This window comes from Hippocampus zosterae, chromosome 20, assembly GCF_025434085.1.
Source record: "Hippocampus zosterae strain Florida chromosome 20, ASM2543408v3, whole genome shotgun sequence".
NCBI classification, from domain to species: domain Eukaryota; kingdom Metazoa; phylum Chordata; class Actinopteri; order Syngnathiformes; family Syngnathidae; genus Hippocampus; species Hippocampus zosterae.
In genome coordinates, this window is record NC_067470.1 from 77,483 (window position 1) to 98,607 (window position 21,125).

The 21,125-nt window shown below is 47.2% G+C and overlaps 1 protein-coding gene and 1 long non-coding RNA gene across 3 annotated transcripts; one reads left to right on the forward strand and one right to left on the reverse strand.

Annotated features, from left to right (window-relative positions):
• Positions 1 to 291: 291 nt before the first annotated feature.
• Positions 292 to 17,540, reverse strand: plod2 (procollagen-lysine, 2-oxoglutarate 5-dioxygenase 2). 2 transcript variants are annotated; one of them, XM_052054404.1, is made up of 20 exons: positions 17,352 to 17,540; positions 13,551 to 13,642; positions 12,750 to 12,886; positions 11,061 to 11,224; positions 9,488 to 9,600; positions 9,324 to 9,387; positions 8,909 to 9,006; positions 8,166 to 8,267; positions 6,461 to 6,586; positions 6,269 to 6,390; positions 5,955 to 6,059; positions 5,467 to 5,592; positions 4,789 to 4,930; positions 4,189 to 4,251; positions 3,247 to 3,360; positions 2,959 to 3,024; positions 2,659 to 2,763; positions 1,177 to 1,323; positions 667 to 792; positions 292 to 449 (listed from the first exon to the last, which is right to left on the reverse strand). In XM_052054404.1, the coding sequence occupies exons 1-20, from the start codon at positions 17,452 to 17,454 to the stop codon at positions 294 to 296; spliced, it is 2,271 nt and encodes a 756-aa protein (XP_051910364.1). In that variant the 5' UTR covers positions 17,455 to 17,540; the 3' UTR covers positions 292 to 293. The 2 variants fall into 2 exon arrangements, with proteins under 2 accessions (XP_051910364.1, XP_051910366.1); XM_052054406.1 differs by lacking the exon at positions 4,189 to 4,251.
• Positions 17,541 to 20,745: 3,205 nt separating this feature from the next.
• On the forward strand, positions 20,746 to 20,944 carry LOC127593169 (uncharacterized). The gene is made up of 2 exons (XR_007960342.1): positions 20,746 to 20,775; positions 20,878 to 20,944. It is a non-coding gene; the product is annotated as an uncharacterized LOC127593169 (long non-coding RNA).
• The last annotated feature ends 181 nt before the right edge of the window (positions 20,945 to 21,125 follow it).

Below are 21,125 nucleotides of genomic sequence, written 5' to 3' on the forward strand. Positions count from 1 at the left end.
CCTCATGAAAGCGCCGCCATTTGTTTTACCAACTGGAAATGAGCGTCTGAAATCGGTGGACCCCGCCAGCTCTTTTGTGCGCATCGGGGAAGAATTTGCCGTCACCCTTTTCCCCCAGTCAATGTTCTGTCTGACAGAAATGGGTTGAACGCAATCGCTCATCTTTTTAAAGCAAAACCGCTTTAAAAAGGCAAATCCTCAAAACCTCAAAAATGCACAAAGACGAGAAGGGAAGAGCAAACGTTTCAATGACAGTGAAATCAGACCGTTTTTTAGGTTGTTTTGGGGGTGTTTTAGGGGTCAATGAAGGACACGGCAATGTAGCGCGTGCCATTGGTGGTGGGTAGACCTTCGTGGAGATGAGTCAGTCGTCCCGGGTGCATGAAACTCCAGCCTTTCCGAGGCGATTCTATGGAGCAGTTATATCGATGGAAACGACAGCCGCCACCCTAAGAAGAAGCGACGCGCGGTCAGAGATTTCTGCTGCCGAACATGATTTGACCACAAATAATGCGTCTTTGTTCATCGATCTAGCGCCACTTTCTCCAACTTTCTTGTTTGATGTGCCCAAGATTATTCACATTCAAAACAAAGTCTGGGAACACCCAGTTGAGAAAAAAAAAAAAAATCTCAGCAGCTCGTCGGCTATTTGACACCCGCTCTCACCTGAAAGTCCGTGTCTTTGTTATTGAGGGCAATGTTGATAGTGAAGGTGGAGGAGTCGTGGTGGGGCCTCAGGTATGATTGCCTCCCAGGAGTATATTTGACCACAAAGTTCATGAGCGCGTAACCCTGCAACGGGATGGAAAATACATCAACTTAGTTGTCACCGCTGTCATGCACCCTGTAACCCGATAACACGAGAAGCTGTCCACTGTCGGAACGACTGTGCCCGGAAGGGTTAAAGTGTCATGTCGTGTGCGTGTAAAGGCAAGCGTTTTTGTTTTTTTTTCCTTTTGGATTGATGACTCGTTTCTGCTCCTGGAGCTGTTGGGTGTTGAGAAACGAGTTCCGGGACCGGTGTCCTAAAAGATTTCAAAACGACACTACGAGCTTTCCTGGGCCAGCAGTAAAGGTTGGGAAAGAGGCGAAATATTTGGAGTTTGGGTTGTAAATATAGACTTTCTAACTCCGGTCTTGGCACACATTGTAGTTTTCCCCCGGGACATGACGGACCTTTGTATAGTATCCGGAGAAAACTTTGAGTGTGACGGGTGCGATGAACTCTCGGATGAAGTGAAGCCACTCTTTGTCAAAGCCGATTTGCTTCATGTGGATGTCGTCCGTTGGGACCGTCTCATAGCCGCCGGCAATCCTCTTGTCCTGTTGAACAAATAAATCAATAAAACAAACAAAAGACAAAAAAGTTTTTTTTTCCGCACGATAAGGCGCTTCCGAGTGTAAGTCGCACCTTCAATCAATGGCCTATTTTAAAACTTTTCATCTAGAGGGTGCACCACATAGAATAGAAGCTACAGTAGTGGCTGCCGATGTGTTATGCATCCACTAGATGGCGTTACACTAAAGGGAATACAGTAATCCCTCGTTTATCGCTGTTAATGTGGACCAAAACCACCCGCGATAAACGAAAATCCGCAAAGTAGCGACCAATTAACATAAACAGGTAAAAAAAAAATATATATATATATATATATATATATATATACACACACATTAGGTGCATCGGATTATAAGGCAAACTGTGAGCTTTTGGGAAAATCGTATACTTTCAGGTGCACCTTATAGTGCGGAAAATACGGTACATGAATATGCTAATTCTAAAACGTCCTCAAGTGAAATGGACAGATTGTGCTTCCTTGAATGCTACTTTTGTCGTCAAATAATTCTGAAATGGACCATTTTCCTATGAGGGTTGTGGTACTAGAATGGCCCCATTTGATCGCTTCACTGCTTTTTATTGCAATTCTTGCGACATAACGCTCTTTCTAGAGCTCCCAGTCGCGGGCTTTGAAATGTCTCAACAACATGATAGATGGAATCAAGGCAACATCATCGCCCCTTTTATGCATTGTGGCCAATCATATGAAGACGGTCCACTTTGTTTTCACAGCTGGTCAATATAATACTCAACCGCCGCCACCGGCAAAAAGAGTTGCCTTCAAATTCATGTCTCGGAGAACACCCCCCCCCCCACCCCCTCCTCTGAAAGAATGTTAACAAGTCATCATGGGGGATGCCTCTAATTCTTTGCTCCCACCTCTCATTGTTTGTTTACTCGAGCATTGCGCCATTTCTTTGCAGTGAAGCAAGAGCATTGTTTATTTTTACTTCAAAGGAAATACTGTGGCTTGCGGGGGGGGGGGGGGGGGGGGTTGAATCTGGCAGCATGCACTGCATTAGCCATTAGGAAGCTTCATTGAAAAGTCTTGGTTGATTCTTCACTAAAAGGTTATTCTTCGGCCAGAGCCTTTGGACCGTTTAGACAATATAAAGATTGTTTTAGGCTGTACCTTAGCTCATGCTACACCCCTACCGCCAAATGCGATAAAAAGCAAAATCGCCAGAGGTCAATAATGACTTTGCCTTATTTTGCATGCCGCTAGCAAATGCACGAATGACGAAAAGGTTAGTGTCGCTATGTGCCGACGTTGTTTTGGGCACCGTGTTTCACTGATGCGACATTGACACGGGACTGACCTCGTGTTTGCCACCGGACCACGAACCGTGGTTCTCCATCTCCTCCACAATTTCATCACAGGCCTTTTCCGTGAAGACCGGGAACCAGAACACATCTGGACAAGGCTGCGGGCCAAAAACACACACACACACACACACACACACACACACACACACGCTTGTTTTTGAAGTCTCACCTTCGCCGTGAGTAGGCCGTTCCCGCAATCTTGAGTTATTTGGATGAAAAACAGACGGTGCAATCCACGTACTGTCTGGCATCGAGTCATACTGTACTCGTCTGTAAACAAAATACACACAAACCTCTTCCAAGTAGTTCTCTGTGAAGATTTTCATGTAGTTGGGATGGATGTACTTCTCCTTCCAGTCCTGCAAAGACCGCTCGGGTATTAGAGGCCTTTTGTTGGACCATTTGATGACCCGAATACCAGGCGGCACTAATCCTCTCCCGCAACTAGCAACCTCCCACGGCGCCGCACGGCACATTCGGAGTGGCGGCTCATGACTCGAGTCTTTTCATTACGGCTACCAAGCGCCTCGGGCGGTTACTCGCCTTTCTGTAAATCAAAGGTAACGGCAGTAGCTACTTACCAGGGGATTTTCGAATATCTGCCACAAGTCACTGTTATAGTGAGAAGTGTTATAATTGGCTGCCGAAAGGAGCCTCCCAAATTCATCGCGGTTTGTCAAGTACATGAAGACTCCCTGCGGCAGATGGGAAAAGCTGTAGTTACGCACCAGGCATAAAACGTACACGTCAAAATGTCTGACAGGAGGCTTTACATACACATTATCGGTGCTACGTAATAATCGGTTAGCACTCTGATAGCAAATTGTAAATGTTTTTTTTTTATTGTTTGTCTGATTCAGGTAGAGCAGAAACAGAAGCCAGATAAATAATCATAGATTATTTATGGGTGGGATAAGAGTGGCTCGGGAGATGGGCGGGGGGCGTTCACGTGGGTGTTGGTGGGACGGGAACAATTCAAGGTGGGGGGATTGGTGAAGTGAAAGGAAGGGCAGGAGAACGGAGACAGAAGGGGTGCAATATTGTCCTCTACAAGGAGGCAGGAGGGAGGTTTTGGACACAATATCAGACGAGGCTTCGTAATGATCAAGTTGACAAAATGTCACCAACGTTTGCAAAATGGAGGCCGTGGAGGTGGATGACAACGTATGCAAGAGCCTAGTCTGATATTGGTCGTGGTTTTCGAGATCAAGCAGCTGGTTTTACGGTCAAGCATCAGGACGGGGTTCTCGACTGTACGGTCTGATGGTCTTTAACATTCTTTTTCCTCCTCGCTTCTTGGCACAAGCCTCAGATCAAATTTAACAGCCGTTTGGCTCAGCATCAACTCAACCGGGACAACATCGATGTTCTCGAAGAACTAACACAGAATAAATGTGTACTTATGAAACACTTGAGCATCCGCCCAAACATTGTCACAAGGCCAAACTCGGACTGGCTTCTGAGTGCTAACCCGTTGGAAATTGGCGGTTCAGATCAGAGCGGTAATCAAAACAAATGGAAACCTTTGGGGGCTTGAGCATATGGAATGATTCCGGAGAAGGGGACTCTTTTTCTCTCTGACTGGTCTAAAACGAAGGAGAAGCATCATGTAAATAGGATACCACATAGCGTCATCATGTCAAATAAAGACAACACAGCAACATAAGGGGCGGTGAGGAAATGCGCCCGCGGTGGAAAAAGAAGCAAGATTCCCTCTGAAGCAGACGTTGAATTAGTCGACGGAAAGCATCCGGGACCGCAAAAGGCACCGAGTTGAAATGAGACCTGCTAGCTAGCGCAGCGCTCAAGGCGGCATGTCAACAGCTTGATGCAATGACAAGAAACGGTTTGGGTTAAAACAGTGAAAAGGGGATAACTTGGAGCAAGCGGTTACACACAACGGAATCAGGAAAGAGTGAAAAGCGGGGACCGGCCGGATACAACATAAAAAGCTGACGAACGCGCTACCGCCATGCCGTCACAAAAGGCAAGAGGCATTTCAAACGTATACTTGCCATCGGTCACCTCCCATTGCGCTGTTGACTTTTACAGGCTTATCATCCACAGCATTTCTATCAAAATGTCTTTGGAGAAGCATAATCAAAATCCAAAGCCGTCCTTACCAGCTCTCGGGTGTGTTTACACAAAGCCATATCGGGGTCCAGTTTCTCAAGAACAAAGTAGTTCCTTTCTTTCAACTCCTTCCTCAAAACACCCCCCTGGATCAGGTAGATATGCGCCATGTAAGGAATGTTCCACACCCCCCTGGAAACAACGCAGCCACGTGAAATGAGGCGGGCCTTTTGCATCATTGCATTTGGCCCACATCAGGGTGCACCTAGAATGGTATTTGTTTTGTAGTTAGCGGTTAGGCGGCCCGCCGGTCGACGAGTTAGCACGTCGGCCTCGCAGTACAGAGGCGCAGGGTACGATTCCAGCTCTGGCCTTCCTGCGGGAAGTTTGCATGTTCTCCTCTGTGCCCGCGTGGGTTTTCTCCGGGTACTCCGGTTTCCTCCCACATTCCAAAAACGTGCGTTGCGGGATAACGGATCACTCTAAATTGTACCGAGGTGTGATTGTGAGTGTGGATAGTTGTTTGTCTATGTGTGTGCCCTGCGATTGGCTGTCAACCGGTTCTGGGTGTCGTTCGCCTACTGCCCGAAGACGGCCGGGATGGCCTCCGGCAAGCCCGTGACCCTCTTTTGGGGATCAGGGGATCAGAAAATGGATGGATGAACGGATGGACGGTTAGCAGTTGATGACGCGGGATACGTGCAGATGTGAAAGCTTCTTGTACTCACATTCGTTTCCTCTGCACGATATCCACGTAATCTTCCGAGCGGGCGTAATAACCATCCAGACTCAGCGCTCCCCAGAAATTGGACCACAGCTTGTTGTGGCGAGTCACGAGGGGGCCGATGATTTTCCTGCGTGGGGGCAAAATGGCGGAGTGGTCACAGACGAGACTAGATGTCGTTTGCGGGATGTTTTCTTTGCATTTTATGAGCTGCAGAAAGGAGACGGGAGTTTGCGTGTTCGGGATTTTGCGTAATGCAAAGTGGCACGTCGGGCTTAGCGCAATGAGGCGCTTGCGCCGTTTCCGTGTGGTCAGCAAAAAAACAAATGGAAAAAAACCCAGGAAACCGGCGCCGGTTATTTTTAAACTCTTGCTGCTTTGCCCCGACGCGCCTGCGGTTTTACCATGCAGAGAATAAATTCAACAGTCCCGTGAACGTCACGGCAGCACGGGAGGTTTTGTCGGTTTTCTTTCCAGTGAGCAGCGCATTACCTGTTCTGCTCAATGAGGAGCTTCAGAGTCTGCGCGTTGGTGAGCATCACGTCTGAGTCGATGCTGAAGTAGAAGTCGCATGTGGCATCTTGCCGGCAAAGATCCCTAAAGACACCAAGGTGAAGAAATGAGTCGTTTTTCAAATCCAGGGATAAAAAAAAAATGCAAATTGAGAAGCAATTAAAGAGCCACGTGAAAATGTTTCACCTGCAAAGCATCTGTTTTCAATGTTGATGATATACATGATTTTTTCCCCACTTTGCAATAAGGCTGCGGCAAAATACGGAAAAGCAAGCGTTTCAAATGCTACGCACATGGCCATGTTCCTGGCTTCGCCTTGGCTGAGATTTTCTTCCGGTCCGACGACTTTTAAGGTGCCGAAGACGTTCCGATGTTGCTCCCAGAATTTCTGCATGTGCCTCTCATGGTAAACCTCCTGACAATCGGGCAGGCGTCGATAGATTAGAAGGCCGTGCAGAGGAACGACGTCGCTTGCAAGTACTCACGTTATTGTGGACAAAAAGGTGAAGTTTATCTTTGGGATAATCCAACGTCGTCAACCGTTGGAAGAACTCGGGCAGAAACGGCGTCGGGTGCTCGATGAAAACTCCCACCAGCACTTTGGGGTACTCCTGTGGAAATGTGGCAGAACTTTCAAACCTCACGTCCAGCAAACGGAGCACTATTTGGCATACGTCAGGGAATGCTTTGACAGCCCACATTAGCTTTGTCGATACTTTGAAGCATTCTCGTCGGCGGAGCTTTTGAACGTCGCTTTGCTGACACGATTGAGCGCGTGCCGGGTGTACTTTGCAGTCATCTGCCTTACGTGTGGCGTATGCCATCAACGATAGCTTGTCAGGAAAAATCTTGACTCTGACTCCTTCACCCATTGGGAGATTCTATGTCGTGGTTGGATCAAACTCGGCAATATTCCAGGACCTACATTACTACCGTGTCAGTGGCTCACGGGCAATCCGTCCATTGAGAAAGTACGTTTTTCACACCAAGCAGCAGACTCATCCGTGACATCTATGAAAACTTCCTCTTGAGATTTCTGCATGTAAGGGCTTGACAAGAACTTCTGTCCCACATCGCCACGTATAACATGAGAGTCAGGGAAGAGTCTGCAAACACTTGCAAAGGGGGCGGGGGGTGGGGCGGACATTTTCCCAAGCAACTTTGCCACAAAAGTTCATCCTGGACTGCAACTCCCTGTGACCAGTTCCCAGCATGGCTGTGGGACTGCGATGAAAAGGGACGCGAGCCGAGGCATCTAATTGGAAGCTTTGCAACGTCTGGTTTGAAGGCGCACGACGGAAAGTCGACATTTAAATTCTGCCAGGGCGCAAGGGAGGGGACCAAAAAAGAAAAGGTTCCCTAGAGCAGACGAGTGTCTACGCAGTGTTTTTACACAAAATAAAGCATGGGGATGTGGTGGCCTAGCTTGTTATTGTCTTTGGCAAGGAAATTCAAATTGTGTATAGCAGTTTCGAAGCAAAAGCACACAAAGAATCGAGCGCAACTTCCTTCTGAACTCCATTTCGCCACCATACCGTCACCCCCGCTATTTTCATGACATGATGCCCTCACTTTTTCCACATGAGACGGTGTAAGAGTTATTTGTAAAAAAATCAATGCTAATAACGTCGTTAGGCCTCATTCCTTGTGGAAATATGACAAGTCTGTAAATAAATGCTTCCAAACGTGGTTATCAGCAAGTACGCGGCACCACATAACCTGAGACCTTTCCAAATTCCTGCCGCTCCGGTCCAAGTATTTGGTTTGCCTGAACTCTGCGACATATTTACCACTAGAAGTGGAGATTGCGGACAGGACCTATACTGAGAAGCCCACAAAAAGGGAAGGCCGGTCAGCGGCGACACCCCTTTTAAATGAGTCTTTCAGAAAACCACAGGAGCCATATCCTGCACCGCAGCGGTGCCGGGCTTTCTCTCACCCGAGTAGTTTCCCTCACGCGAGGTACCTAAGCTATTATTTTAGCAAAGGGCTTATCTCTTGAAAGTGGACAGTCGACGCCCTACTCCAACTGTCTAGACAGCCCCCCGATGGAGGGCAGGCAGTGTTTCATCCTTTCCTTTCTTACAGGAATAAGAGGGGGCGAGGTATGTTGAAGATGAATTTTCCACAAGCCCAATATAACGCGAGATCAAACTAAAGGGGGGGGGGGAGAGAGAAAATGGGACCTACTTTCACCAGAGACAGATCCACGACATCGTCGTCACAGTGGCTGCAGCCGTGTTCGTAGTTCCATGCGTTGGGCACGTAGTTGGCCAAGTAGTTCAAGTAGAGCTGCATGGGACGGCATTCACAGCCGGTTACGGATGATTCATGTCAACATAAGCAACATTTCAAGCGTTTTTCCTGGTTTGGTAGGTTTATTTTTGTACGGCACCCGGTAGAGACAATTTGTGACGAAAGGTGCTCGGCACACAGCACTCAGCCGCAACATTTTGGACTTGGGGGGGGGGCTCGGCTTTGACCGTCGTGCTCGGATGGGTGCTATGTTATCGACCGTTGTGAGTTTATTCCGCAGATGTTGAAACGTCTGGCGAGAATGACTCAACACTTTTGGTTAGGTCACACACAGGGAGTCGAGTGAAAAGGCCAGAGAATGAGCCGGAAACTGTTATTCCAACCGACGGAGGAAAGAGACAGAAGCCTGATGGCCTAGTTTGGGTGAGCCCCCCCACGGAATAAAAGTGCGAGTCATAAATAGAAAGGAGCAGCGTGTATATTTCTTCCGTAAGTGGGAAACTCATTCAAAATGTTTATGCCCGAGTGTCACCAAAGTCATGCGACACCTTCATCCTTCAAAAGAGCGACGGGCTCAACATCAAAGCGTCAAAGCGCCGGCCGGCTTTGATGAGATTCCTTTTGGAAGCGCGACTCGAGGTGAACCGGGGCGTCCAAGAGACTCGTTTGCGACTCACTTTAGTATTGCCGTTGCCATGGACAACCACCGGCAGGGAGTCGTACGCCGTGTTTCTCACTCTCACACGGTTGCTTCCAAATTTCAGAAGCACTTGGTCTGCCAAAAGTGTGAACAGGAGATGCTGTCGATCAGAGCAGGTTATGGCCATTGACAGAAGGCGTGCTTGAAATCGGCAATGTTTTAATCAGCCAAACTTCCGACTCGGGTTTCCGATATGCAGTCTTCCAGAAGCTGGAGTCGGTACAGTGATACATCTACCTACTTATGAAATGAATTGCTTCTGGAACAAATTTCTTTTCCCATGTAAATGCCCTAATTCGTTCCAAGCCCCCCCCCCCCCCCCCCCCTGGAAATAAATGTTTCCGAAAGCATAACAATGTATCCAAATCAAGAAAGTCTTTGGGATTTCTCACCAATTGCACCATTCAGGTTCTGGAAAATGTGGCACTTGTGGTCCAGTGTCATGTTGAGAGAGTCCTAACAGACGGAGGAGGGGGGGGGGGGGGATAAATGAAGTCTTGTTTGGCTGAGAACATCTCATTATTTTCATAGCATGATTTGAGTTTTAAAGCCGTACTCTTTGCAGCGGATCCAGAAATATTTTCGTGTAGAAGAGCTGGTCGTCGTCGTTGTCCTGAAGGTTCCATTGTGAAACCATTCGCTTCATGTATGGAGCATAACTCATTATTCCTGCCGTGTGGAACACATTTTGAATTGGAAACATAGTGCAAGAGAATTCAAAAGATGCATCCAGTATATGTATATAAAAGCAGCAGCCAGTTGGAGTCACTTATGTCGCCCGTGAGCATGTAATTGTCACCAATGTTCCGCAAGTACAGCCTTTCCGATCCCTCGGGAAATCGGAATGCACTTCACCATGCGATTGGAATGTCTGACGGGAGCACAGCGTGCTATTAAAGCGCATCCAAACGTATGTTCTCGTGGCCACGACCACTCCCGTCCCGCTTTCTTCCCGTCGTATCTGGAGGACACCGACCGCATTGGCTGATTGCAGGGTTGAGACTTATTTAAGGAAAGCAGTTCAAGAACTGCAAACGGATTTGACAGTTCATTGCCTAAAAAAATGGGAACGCCGGTCAAGAAAAACAGATTTATGAAGTTATTTATTTTCAACCAAATGCTTTTTGGGGGTCTGATCCAAGCGACGGCCAGTAATGCTGGAAAAGGATTTCCCTTTCGGATGCTTCCCACCGTTAGAAAAATAAAACTCGGCTGATGTTATTGTTCGGCGAAAGTAGCGTTCAACCCCTCAAGAACCCATTTAAAGCATTCTTACTTTGTTTTTTTTTGGAGTAGAATTGCATCTACTCAAACGCAGGCGCACTTCGGCGCACACTGTGAACCTTGATTCTGTCCCAACAAAACTGACCCCACTCGTCCCGAGTCAAGAGGCTCAACCGTTCAAACGGCCACTTTGGAAGTAGCGCCCGTGACTGCTAGCACAGCCGGCAATTTCATACAAACTACCGCGCGCTAGTGAAGCCAAGACAAAGCCGCATGTCATGTCGGTGAAAGCGAACGCTAAAAGTAGTCCGTAATCAAAGGGAAGACGGCCCGCGCTCCAGACTGGGAGGTCCGCCCCATGTTGATGAGCGGGGTAAAAGCCGTAATTGCGCGTCTTGGGGCTGCTAGCGGAATGCAGCGGGAGCATGACACTTGGAGACTGCACTGTCAATATTTTCTTGCGATATTATTTTCTGCTTTGAGTGAGCCAGATCTTTGATGGCAAAAGAAATGACCTCCTCTTGTAATGTCGTTCCAGGCACGTTGATGTGATACGAGAGTCACGTTTCACAGTCAGTCTTTGGCCAAGTTGGGAGTCCTTCCAACTTTTCTGTCACATGAATGGATTTGTCCCATTCCAAAAAACCGTAATGACACTCAAACTCTACGTCTGTCTTGAATGCAAGCTACAGTAAAGTACATTTTGTGGTTTCGTGTTTAAAAAACGCCCGTGTTAGCATTCCGGGTGGAGGTTTCTGAAACGATTCAGGCCGAAGTGGCCGTGAAGTGATTGTAGGCCAGATCACTTGAACTTAATGCTCCATTCGCCTCCTCTTGACAACAAGGAGTCGCAGCAATGGAAAATGCAAATTCCTTCACCGATTTGGGAACGTTTTGTCACCCACCTCCCGAGTTGAGGTACCGCTTGCCTCTGCGGACCGACGGATATTTCTCAGCCAGTCGCTTATCTGGCCAGATCAGGGCGTCGGCGGCGAAAATGACTTTGTGATTGGCTTGTTGGAAGTTCCTGAGAATCTCCTGCGGACCGCCGGCGAAGATGACATCATAGCTAGAATGGGCAGAGGGGGGAGATGAAATATAACAGACGCTGATTTTCTCCCTTTGAGGTCAGTCCATCGTGACTCTCGGCCTTTCGGGTTGATCCAGATCTCTTTTCTCGAACAAGAGGGCATTCTTCGCACGGACGAGCATTCCTTCAATGACCTTTTGTCAAACCGTGTCGACGCTTGCGCGGCCTTTGGAATTCCAATGACAGACATGAGAAATGGCGCCTAACTGTTTACACAGGACCACCTGGGAGCGCCAAGTGTTTAAAATGACAACGCTCTCGCTCTCGCTCAGCCCACCTTGAGGCCTGTGAGACGAGAAGACGTCTGTATGCTATTGCGGAACCGCATCTGGCCCACACATGTTTATGCAACGACCTGTCCGTCATGAATTCAAAACTCCTCGTTCTGTATACAAAGACCTCTAAAACATTGGGGAAAAAAAAAACGTTAATAACTTTGACACCAACCTCACTTGATTATTTTAGCTACACTTGCAGCCAAAAACCCTTCAAGAACCAAATGTGAACTATTTTGGGGGATCTATTGACAGAAAGGGAAGGTGTTTTCGGTCGTGTGATTACTTTTGGACAAGATTTCTACCGCATGGTTTTTGTTCATGATTATTGGCTCGCCATTCTGGCTTGTGAGAATGTTGAGGGTGTCTTTTGATTTTATTTTTAAACATGGGAAAAACAAGCCAAAACACACAGGACTAATTAAATCAGGAGTTTTTTCCCCCCCTCATTTGAGAAGTGCAAATATCGAAAAGATCATTTAACCTTTGTGGCAAAATGGCAGTTTTTTTCTTGAACATTTTTTCTTATTTGACATTTTTTATCTCGTCCTGGATGAACACCATTCTCTTGACTGCTCGCTGCAGAAACTTATCCAAAGCAAAAATCTAAATAAGTGCTTTTGACATTTTAAACCGACTCCCCGACCCCACAGAAATGAGGGCCCTTTTTTTCCCCCCTAAGTACATTTGAATTGGATTACCGGAATTTCTCTGAGAAGTCAGAATGAATCCATTTTTTTGTTCAACCAGTCGCTCTTCAAAACAATGTATTTATTCATAGTTTTGTAACAACAAAATCATTTGAACTTGGATCAGAATAATTCAGATTTGACCATTAAAATACATTTGCATGAACCATGACAGAAACATTTGCAAAGATATTTTCGTAATAATTAAGACTATTAATTTGGGGCGGCTTTGGCATTTTTTTTTTCCAAGATGAACCCGCCTTCGCGTTAGTTGTCCATATATGGCTCATAAAGCTGTCATGGTTCCAAACTGCACTGACACGGTTTTGTAAACTCGTAAATCTTCGAGCAGGCTGCGCTTACATTAGAACACCCGATGCAAGACTCCGAAAGGGATTCAGGAAAATCAGCAGAAAGGCCTCTCGCGCAAGTAATTGCTACCGTCTGTCGGATGATAGAGACACACTCCCTGCGGGTGTTTAAAATGAAAACAAAATGGAGGCGGTATGCCCCCGATACGCAATCGTCAATGCCACGTACCTATCGACAAAGAGGAGCACGAGGTCCTCCTGGTCAGCTAGACCTTCCACGGCCTCCTTCAGTAGTCTGACTTTTTGTCCTCCGCCGATAGAGCGGCTAAGATCGCCGCCCTTCCATTCTTCTCCCATTCCCAACACCTGCGACAGAACAGAGACCGGTCGCCAAGTCAAACGGAAGCCAGCGAGAGTTTTTCAAATAGGGATACGCTTTCTCTCTCTTGAAAGGAGACGTCGAGTGTTTGGAGTGATAGCGTGTACAAAACGTCAACACCAACAATTTGCTGGCCGTGACTTTAACGATTTCAGGCACAGCGGTTACTAAAGTGTACAGTTTTCTCTTGTATGCATCTATACAGTCATAGCTCATTTTTCGAACGTCTCTGTTCTCGACCAAATCGTTTTTTGGCCAGAAAAAAGGAGATTTTTACGCCTGGGATTACGACCGAAAATGGGTTTTCAACCAAACTAAGCAAACGTGGATACGCCACTCGACTCCTCTCGCTTCCTCGTGTGAACGTTTGTTGTGAGCAGACGTGTTTGTGATGATTTATGCAAATCTTTTTGGGGTTGTTGTTACTTCTGCATAGTGCCTTAGCTCCTAATCATGGGCTCATAAAATAGTTTCAGATCGGTTTTGGAACATCCTTCTGGCCGTTGGTTGAAAACCGAGGTATGACCGTCTATCAGTTTCTGCTAAAGTGTACAATGATGGACCCTCACCGAGAAGTTTGCTCAACGATTTGCAGTTTGTGCACATTTTATTTTCTTAATCAGGTTATAGACTCTCGGAACCATCTGTCACCTTCACGGTGTAGTTGAAATAATTTGCAGATTGCATGAAGCGAAGGAAGCCATCCGTTTCTTCTGTGGCCACGGTGAGGACGAGTAATTTTTCTGGGAAAAAGAAAAAGAAAAGAAAAATCAATCAGCTATTATCTGACTCATAATGTCAGCACGCAATATTGCCCAGATTTTGGGAAACGATGGTGGAAGTTTCCTGATGTTTTTGTTTTCTGTTTCTGTGAAGCGCATCGCCGAAACAGATGAATCAGGAAACTCGGAGCTGCGAGTAGCGGCCTCTACTGTATTTTGACCTTTCATATCTTAACATTTCTTTCGTAACAAGAGGCAATATTTTCCCATGGAGGTGTTTTGTGTCTTGAACATTTCATATGAAGTGACGTTTGTTCCCGCTGTATTGATCGAATGTCCCTCCGCCCATATAAAACCCGCAGCCGGTCATTTCAAGTCTGCCGACAATGACGGTCTCGTTCCATTTCCTGTTTTTTAGTTTCCAAAGATCCGTTACCTGACCAGGAACAAGTTCTGGCCTTCCACTCAATAGCATAAAATGAGGGTGGAAAAAAAAAAACATTTGAGACAATGAGTTTCATATAGCGTAGCACAGCGGAGGAAGGTCATGATCTCACATGCATCTGGGAAACGTCTTCTCGGGTGGCGTCATCCTGCTCTGTAACATACTGGCAAGGAATGACTCTCGGAGCCTCTGATATTTCTTTGGAAGATATTTGCTTACGGGAGGGAATCTGGAACCTTTTTCCCATCTGGGACATTCATGTAACTTGTAAGTCGGTTGCAGGAAATGCACATTCCTGCAGATGATGCAACAGGAATCTTGTCGACGTCCGCTTACTTCCCCTACGCGTCTGCGTTTGCTTGGCCAATGTGAAGTATTTTTTTCAACCGGCAGATCACAAGACTGCGTCCGTGTCCGCCGTTTTGAAATAAAAGGAGCGGCGGGGTGTTTTCTGTCAAAACAACCGCCCGCTGCGGCAAAAAGCAACATTAGTAGAGCGCAGAGAATCGGCCGCTGTGTAAATGTGAGCATAGGACAGATAAGTCCCATCTTGAAATAATGAGCTCCTGAAGGGTCGGGAATTGACACAGGTGCTCGACGGTAAGCAAGGTCTCCAGCACCGCACACCGTCATCCCGGCTGACCCCCGGACAAAAAATAAATAAATCACTAAAATACTTCAACATGTTCCCAGAAGGGGCTTGGATCAAGATGTTTGGATAACTCCGTAACACGGTCTGTTCGTGTCATTACAGCCGGATAAGTCCACTGAAGGGAATAAAGCGGGGCTGTCAAACATACGGCCTATGAAAACAGGTTTAAAAGAGGCCGTTGGTTAAAGGTGCGCCTTATACTCCAAAGTGCCTTATCGTGCGGAAAATACGTGAAGTTAGCCACTTTCGTGAATTGTCCACAACTGCCGGGAAAAAAAAATGCAAGCCCGCACCTTCCTCTGTGTAAAGACAATTTAATGAATCGTTTAGGATGTTCTCATTTTAGGAATACTTGAACGTAGCCGCAGTCGGCAGAAGTTGACGTGTAAGTGCTTAGTCAGAGTAAACACAGAGCGTCTACAGAAGGCAAGGAATGTCGCTCCCACTGCTCCACGGAAGGCACCGGAGTCAGAGCTGCCCGACGCTCCTGCGTCTTCCAGCTACATCTGTCCAAAGTGAATATTCACACTCGGATGCGCAAAGGTTGGGACTGGCAGGCTCCCGCGAAGCCCACGTCGACGGGTGGCAACGTCTTCCGACTTCCTATTTGACGAGACATCCGGACAAAACCTCCTCTGTTTAATGGACTTCATGTTTGCATGTTGCCTAGGAAAATATTTCAAAATCACCCATTCGGCAAAATTAGACAAAGTTACTCTTATTATATATATTTGTTAATATTGGCCAACTCTCACGTCACATGCCGGGCCAGGTCGCAGATACGATCTACCAAGCACCTCGCCTGCACGTTTTGTTCTTCATGTCATTGAGGAGATAACAGACACGTATGCTCTTTTTGTGAACATTTGGTTCGGTCGCGCGCCGTGCGTTTTTGCCGCGGCTCAATGAAGGCCGTGAACAACTGGAATACATGATGTCGATCGCAACTTGAGACAGAAAAAGGACTACGATGCAGACGTGCCGCCAAACGGCAAGAACCGGGGGAAGACGCGGGCTACGCCGAATACGCTCACGAGTGAGGAAGGTCGCTTCGAGTCAGTCAAAGGCTTCATTCAGGCAAGCAAACGGGGGAGCCGAGGGGGAGGGTGCTGCGCCTTCTCTTACTGTTGCGTTACTTTTCCTAAAAAACAAAAACGGGACTTGCCGGCAGGTGGCCCGAGCGTTGCAGAATCGAGCCCGTTGTGCTCCGAGTCACAGTGAAGCAGTGTGCGGGCAACGTTGGCATTTAGCGCATGGCCAAGTACACCCTGCAAACTTTGCAGCCAGCATCATAGCAGAGAGTTTGCGAGCCCATGCCTCACTTCTTACAATTGAAGCCATCAAGGGGGTGTTCACTCAGCTTTTATGAGCATACCGCACCCAAGTCGGGGTGGGGGACCCAAAAGAAGTTGATGGCCTGGCCTGCCGCGCACTTTGAAAAAGCAATCCGGTGGTACCTGTACCGTTGAGATTCACTTGTTCATTCACTTCTGTCCTAGCGCGCACACACACAAAAATAAATAAATCTGCAGCCGGTTGCGTTTGTATAATTTGTGACAAGTGATTTTACAACCACGACCTGCTTGCAAGATCAATGACGACCAGTTAGCCGAGTTTGCTGCTGCTACTCGTACGACGACTCCTGGCGATAATAAGAACAATGATTATTATAATAATAATAACAATAATAATCATTATTATTATTATCGTGTTTTGTCTTGAATTCTTTGGTAAGCTTTTTGGTGCCTTTTTGTTACGATGCTGCCACCGACCTGATTCTTTGCGCCGTGTCGCTCATCTGGCAAACATCACTCCATTGTGATTTGGCTTCACGCACATCTCACATCTAAAAAGATGGATCAATCCGTATGCGTTTTTCGTCCGAGAGAGGCTGCCGGGAATTTCAGCATCACATAAATCATGCAGCTTTGACCCAACCCCCCCCCCCCCTGACAAAACAAAGCATGGCTTTTTTTTCTTTTCTTTTTTTTGGGGTGGCAAGTTGTCTTCCTTCCTTGTTAATGAGATCACGGCTAGCAAACGGCTCGTTAAATGCTGCTGTGGGCAGAGCGGGCGCCTGTTCCTGCAGGCGTCACAACCGCACGAAACTTCCAAACGCGTTCGGCGAGAAACGCGTTCTCCCCCCCTCAGCAACCACCTATACAATCGCTCCTCTATTGGCGTAACGTTGACGCACAGTTCATAAAGTTCCACTTTACGATAAATGGTGTGCCTTCTTGAACATTGCAAAAAAAAACAAAATTGTAACAACAAGTGACGCATTGTTGGACCTGAGCCTCGGTTTGGCCAACTAAAGTTAGGGGCAGGGGCAGGGGCAGGGGCTGGGGCAGGGGCTGGTATAATTAATAGTCGGAAAAGCTTCCACATCACACAAATGCTTGATGGCGATCTTTTTGCGGGATGCGCCGGCAATGTTAGCAGCCGTTTTCATGACACGTTAGAGCGCAAACGGCATCCAATGAATGAATCAAGCACTGCGATCATTTGTGTTGACCTGGTCATAGACCCCCCCCCCCACCCCCACGCAGGCATGCCAGCGGCAACCCCCTCACTCCCAACTTCCATCGCATGCACAATTAGACTAACCAAAGTGCGCCCGTTCCGCTTCTTACCATTCGGAATGGGCGCGGGGGCCCGAGGTGCGTCGGTGGACACGACTGCCTTCGCGCACGTCACCCAGCACGAAAACACCACGCAAAAGTGGAGGTACTCCATTGCTCTTCAAGTGCCTGGTTCCGAATGAGGCAGACGAGCGTGGACTTAATTGCCTCCTAGCCCGGAGCGAGGTGGGGGCGGGGGGGGGGGGGCAGAATTACAAGCAAAAAGCCCCGTGGGGCTTTTTCTTCTTTTTTTTTTAATTGCGCTCTCTCGGAATAAGACAATGAATGGCTACGGCAGGAATACTGAGGGCAAGAAGTTGGATTTTGAGAGCGGTCCAGATGACGCGAGAGCGTCTCGGGAGGTTTGGCTGAGCCGGGAGGGGGGAAGATAGCAGCGGTGGCCGACACGCCGACGTCCAGCGTGAAAGTGTGACCCGAGCGCAGCCGTATTTGAGCCCCTAACAGACCCTTCCTCTCTGCACACTACACACTCATAATGACACCCTCCCCCCCGCGCTCCACTCCACACCACTCCCCCTTTCTTCGACATTCCTCTGTTCATTCGGTTGTGTGGAGATACTGTACCACAGAAACACTCGCCGAAACTAAACTTAACATGAAAACAAAAGTGGATTCGAATCTTTAACATCATCGTTAACTAATAACAAGCCAAAATGTGGAAAATCATTTCAATTCGGGTATTTGCAACAGTACAGACATATTTTCTGTTATTAAATAACAGATGACCGCACAGTGTTTGCACTCTGTCTCATGCACTACAATATTAGATTGCGTCAGGGCTGAAGCAACGTTTGCCTTCATGTCCGTGGCAAGAGTTTGTCACTGCAATGGCGACAAAAAGCTCACCGTTAAATGGGCAGCAATGAGGAGCCAATGGATTCAGAAAAGAAAAAACTGAATTGGGAGGCGGGGGCTCGGACATAAGGAACAAGCAGAGTAGATTCCAGCCGAGGCGCTGGCCTTCAAACCGCAACTTTGGCTCACGTCGGTCTCATTCCTCATTACGGGTGGCTGACGTGTCCCATCTGGCAAATCGTTCCTATACTGAAGCTCCGTTGAAATGCTTTCACTTAATGACATCACGAGGCTGCGGGCTGAACGCGCCGCAGTTTCATTTTTCGGGATGACTTCTCCAATGTACCTTGAAATTGTCCAGCGAGCCCTCGCCAGACAATTTGACGACGACGACGACGACTCATTGTTTTTCCTGCCACAACATGCGGGTGGCGCTCATGCGAGTGGTGGCATGATGTTTACAGTGCAACTGGTTGCTGAAACTCATTCGGGAAAAGAGAAATCCTCTTGAATGTCTCATGAAAGCCAAGCTGACACAAAGTAGGCTTAGCGGACGAGTATCACCTTGATTCCACGCATCACCGATCCCTTTAATACGGCACTCGAGAATTGCCGCTTGAGCAATTTTGCTCGATTCCAGATTCAAGTCAGTGACACAAAAACAAAATGTTGGTCGCGCCGATTCTCTTTTGCACGCCGGTAGCAAGTAAACGGCGATCCCAACATTTACAAAAGCTGAATTTCATTACGTTTTGACAAGTGTCCAAGAGTACTTGGGCCAAGTCCAGCCGCAGCCGCGACTGGGACTCCAGAACTCCTTTCATTTTTTTCAAGCACGGCAGGCCCTGGCACGGAAGTTTGACATGTGCGCGCCCCCCCCTCCCGCCAAAAAAGGAAAGATAGTCAATACAGCTGCAGGAAAGCGGCTCTGATAAATGATGTCGAGCATCACCACGACTTTTTAGCGCCGCACTTGCATCGCAGCTCATTTGGGCGCCACAAAAGCCCAAACCTCCCCAGTCTGTGCTGTCGTCGCATGAGCAAAAAGCGCTAAAACGGCGCGGCGGCGTCCTGACGACACGTCGTCTGTTCCTGGCAACCCTCACCCAGACCGTCTTTAATAGGCTTACAGGCGGGGGTTTGTCTTTAATCGACTAAAAGAAGAAACAGATGATGCACCAGACTGCCAAGGAGACGTTTGTCGACACATGCAGATGCATGAGAAAAGGGGAACGCCGAACACGAAAAGTGACAAAGCGGGTGGAGTTAAGTGCTTCCTTAAAAAGGTGGATGCGATCAACAATGTTAGACGTCATATAAATCAAACAAAATAAATAAAAATCGCTCTGTTCTTATGAATGATCCGATTCATGCACCGTCGAAGCCACGGAACCGTCTGTGGTTTGGCGACAGCCGGTATGACGTTACTTTTGGCTGCCTCAATATGGCTGCATATTCAATCGCACTACTCAAAACCGTGATTTCACAATGTATTATTATCGTCATTATTTTAAACGTAAGAAAGCAGACATCACAAACTGATCAAGTCGACTCGAACAAAAGAACTACAAGTCCCGAAAGGTCCAACCCGGAAGTGGAGCGCCGGCATGATGAAGGCCAGCTGCGACGCAATGTACTTCGTTCAAACATCAAATTGCAGCTGGACAAAGACAACAACTATGCAAAACCGAGCCAAATAAAGACACCGCTGTTCTAGAAACACCTTAGCTCACGTTGCCTAAATTGCCGATTGCGAACGATAACTGACCGCGATTGCAAACAAAGCGCGACAGACACAAAGCAGACAAACAAAGCAAGCGATCATCATCAAAGCTAACTTTAGATAGCTGCTAAAGAAAAGCACACGCGTCGCTTACCATTGGGCCATGCCGACGACGAAGCGAGCCTATTCGCTCAGGTAACCTCATGCGATGCTGCTGCTTTTCGTACGTGGCGCGAACGGTCGCTCACCTGTCAGTGGCAGCCCCGCCCCTCTTACAGCGCCAGCTCAATGCATCAGTCACCCTGTCTCAGACTTGTCATTCAAATTTAGAACTGGACAAAATCGTCTTCGGGAGACAGCGAACGATGACCAAAATGACCGTTTTAACCCTTTCGGGGACAACGGCGACTACAGTGGACAAAGATGTTTGTTGTTGTTGTTTTTTTTCTCTTCTTCTTTCTACATACATTCTTGCTGCTGGAGGCTGTAAATTTCCCCATTGTGGGACAAATAAAGGATATCTTATCTTATCTTATCATCTTACAGGGTGCATGAAAGGCTGAAATGATGTTTTCAGGCATCTTTTTCTTTGACTAGTTTCTGTCTACTCGTGATTTGTACCAACTTTCCTGTTTCTAGGTCATTTGTTTTTCCTAAAAAGAACTACAAAGCACTTTCAACGCACGGGTGTAAAAGGACACCGCGATGTTGCAGTTTGGTGACGATCCACAACCGACATTATTTTTTTACACTCGGAGACTTTCCAGTGACCAGGTTCCAGGCATTTATATTTCTACGTCCTTCGGGTGTTGCAGGTTTAGTTTATTGGAAAAGAAAGGGTGCTCACGGTTGCGTTTGTTTGACATGCAGTATGCTTGGAGTTTACTCACAAAGTAGGTTTGAATAGCCTGAAGGTGGCCTAGCAACTATTAGCCTTCTCAAGGAAAGTTAGTCACATTTATTTCTCTTTTTATTATTCCACCAACTACTTCAGACCAGAAATGGTTGTAACAGACAGCAAAATTCATCCACAATATCAATAAAATACTCATGACAAAAAAAAAAATCTCTGCTGAGGCATACAAATATTTTGTTAATCATCAAACAGTTCAAGTGAACACACGTTAACCAAAGCAAACACAACTATCAAGAATCTGCATATTTATAGAAAAAAAACATTCAAAGTATCAATGATGACCATTTGTAACCGTTTTTCCGAGAGTACAGTGCGCTCACGAAATGAACCA

Excerpts from the sequence above, each read along its gene's own strand:
- plod2 (XM_052054404.1), bottom strand. The coding sequence starts at position 17,454 with ATGGAGTACCTCCACTTTTGCGTGGTGTTTTCGTGCTGGGTGACGTGC. Across the intron at positions 6,587-8,165 it reads TGGATCTGTCTCTGGTGAAA|GAGTACCCCAAAGTGCTGGT; the intron begins GTAGGTCCCATT and ends ACATTTCCACAG. Across the intron at positions 2,764-2,958 it reads CAGAGAACTACTTGGAAGAG|CCTTGTCCAGATGTGTTCTG; the intron begins GTTTGTGTGTAT and ends TTTGGCCCGCAG.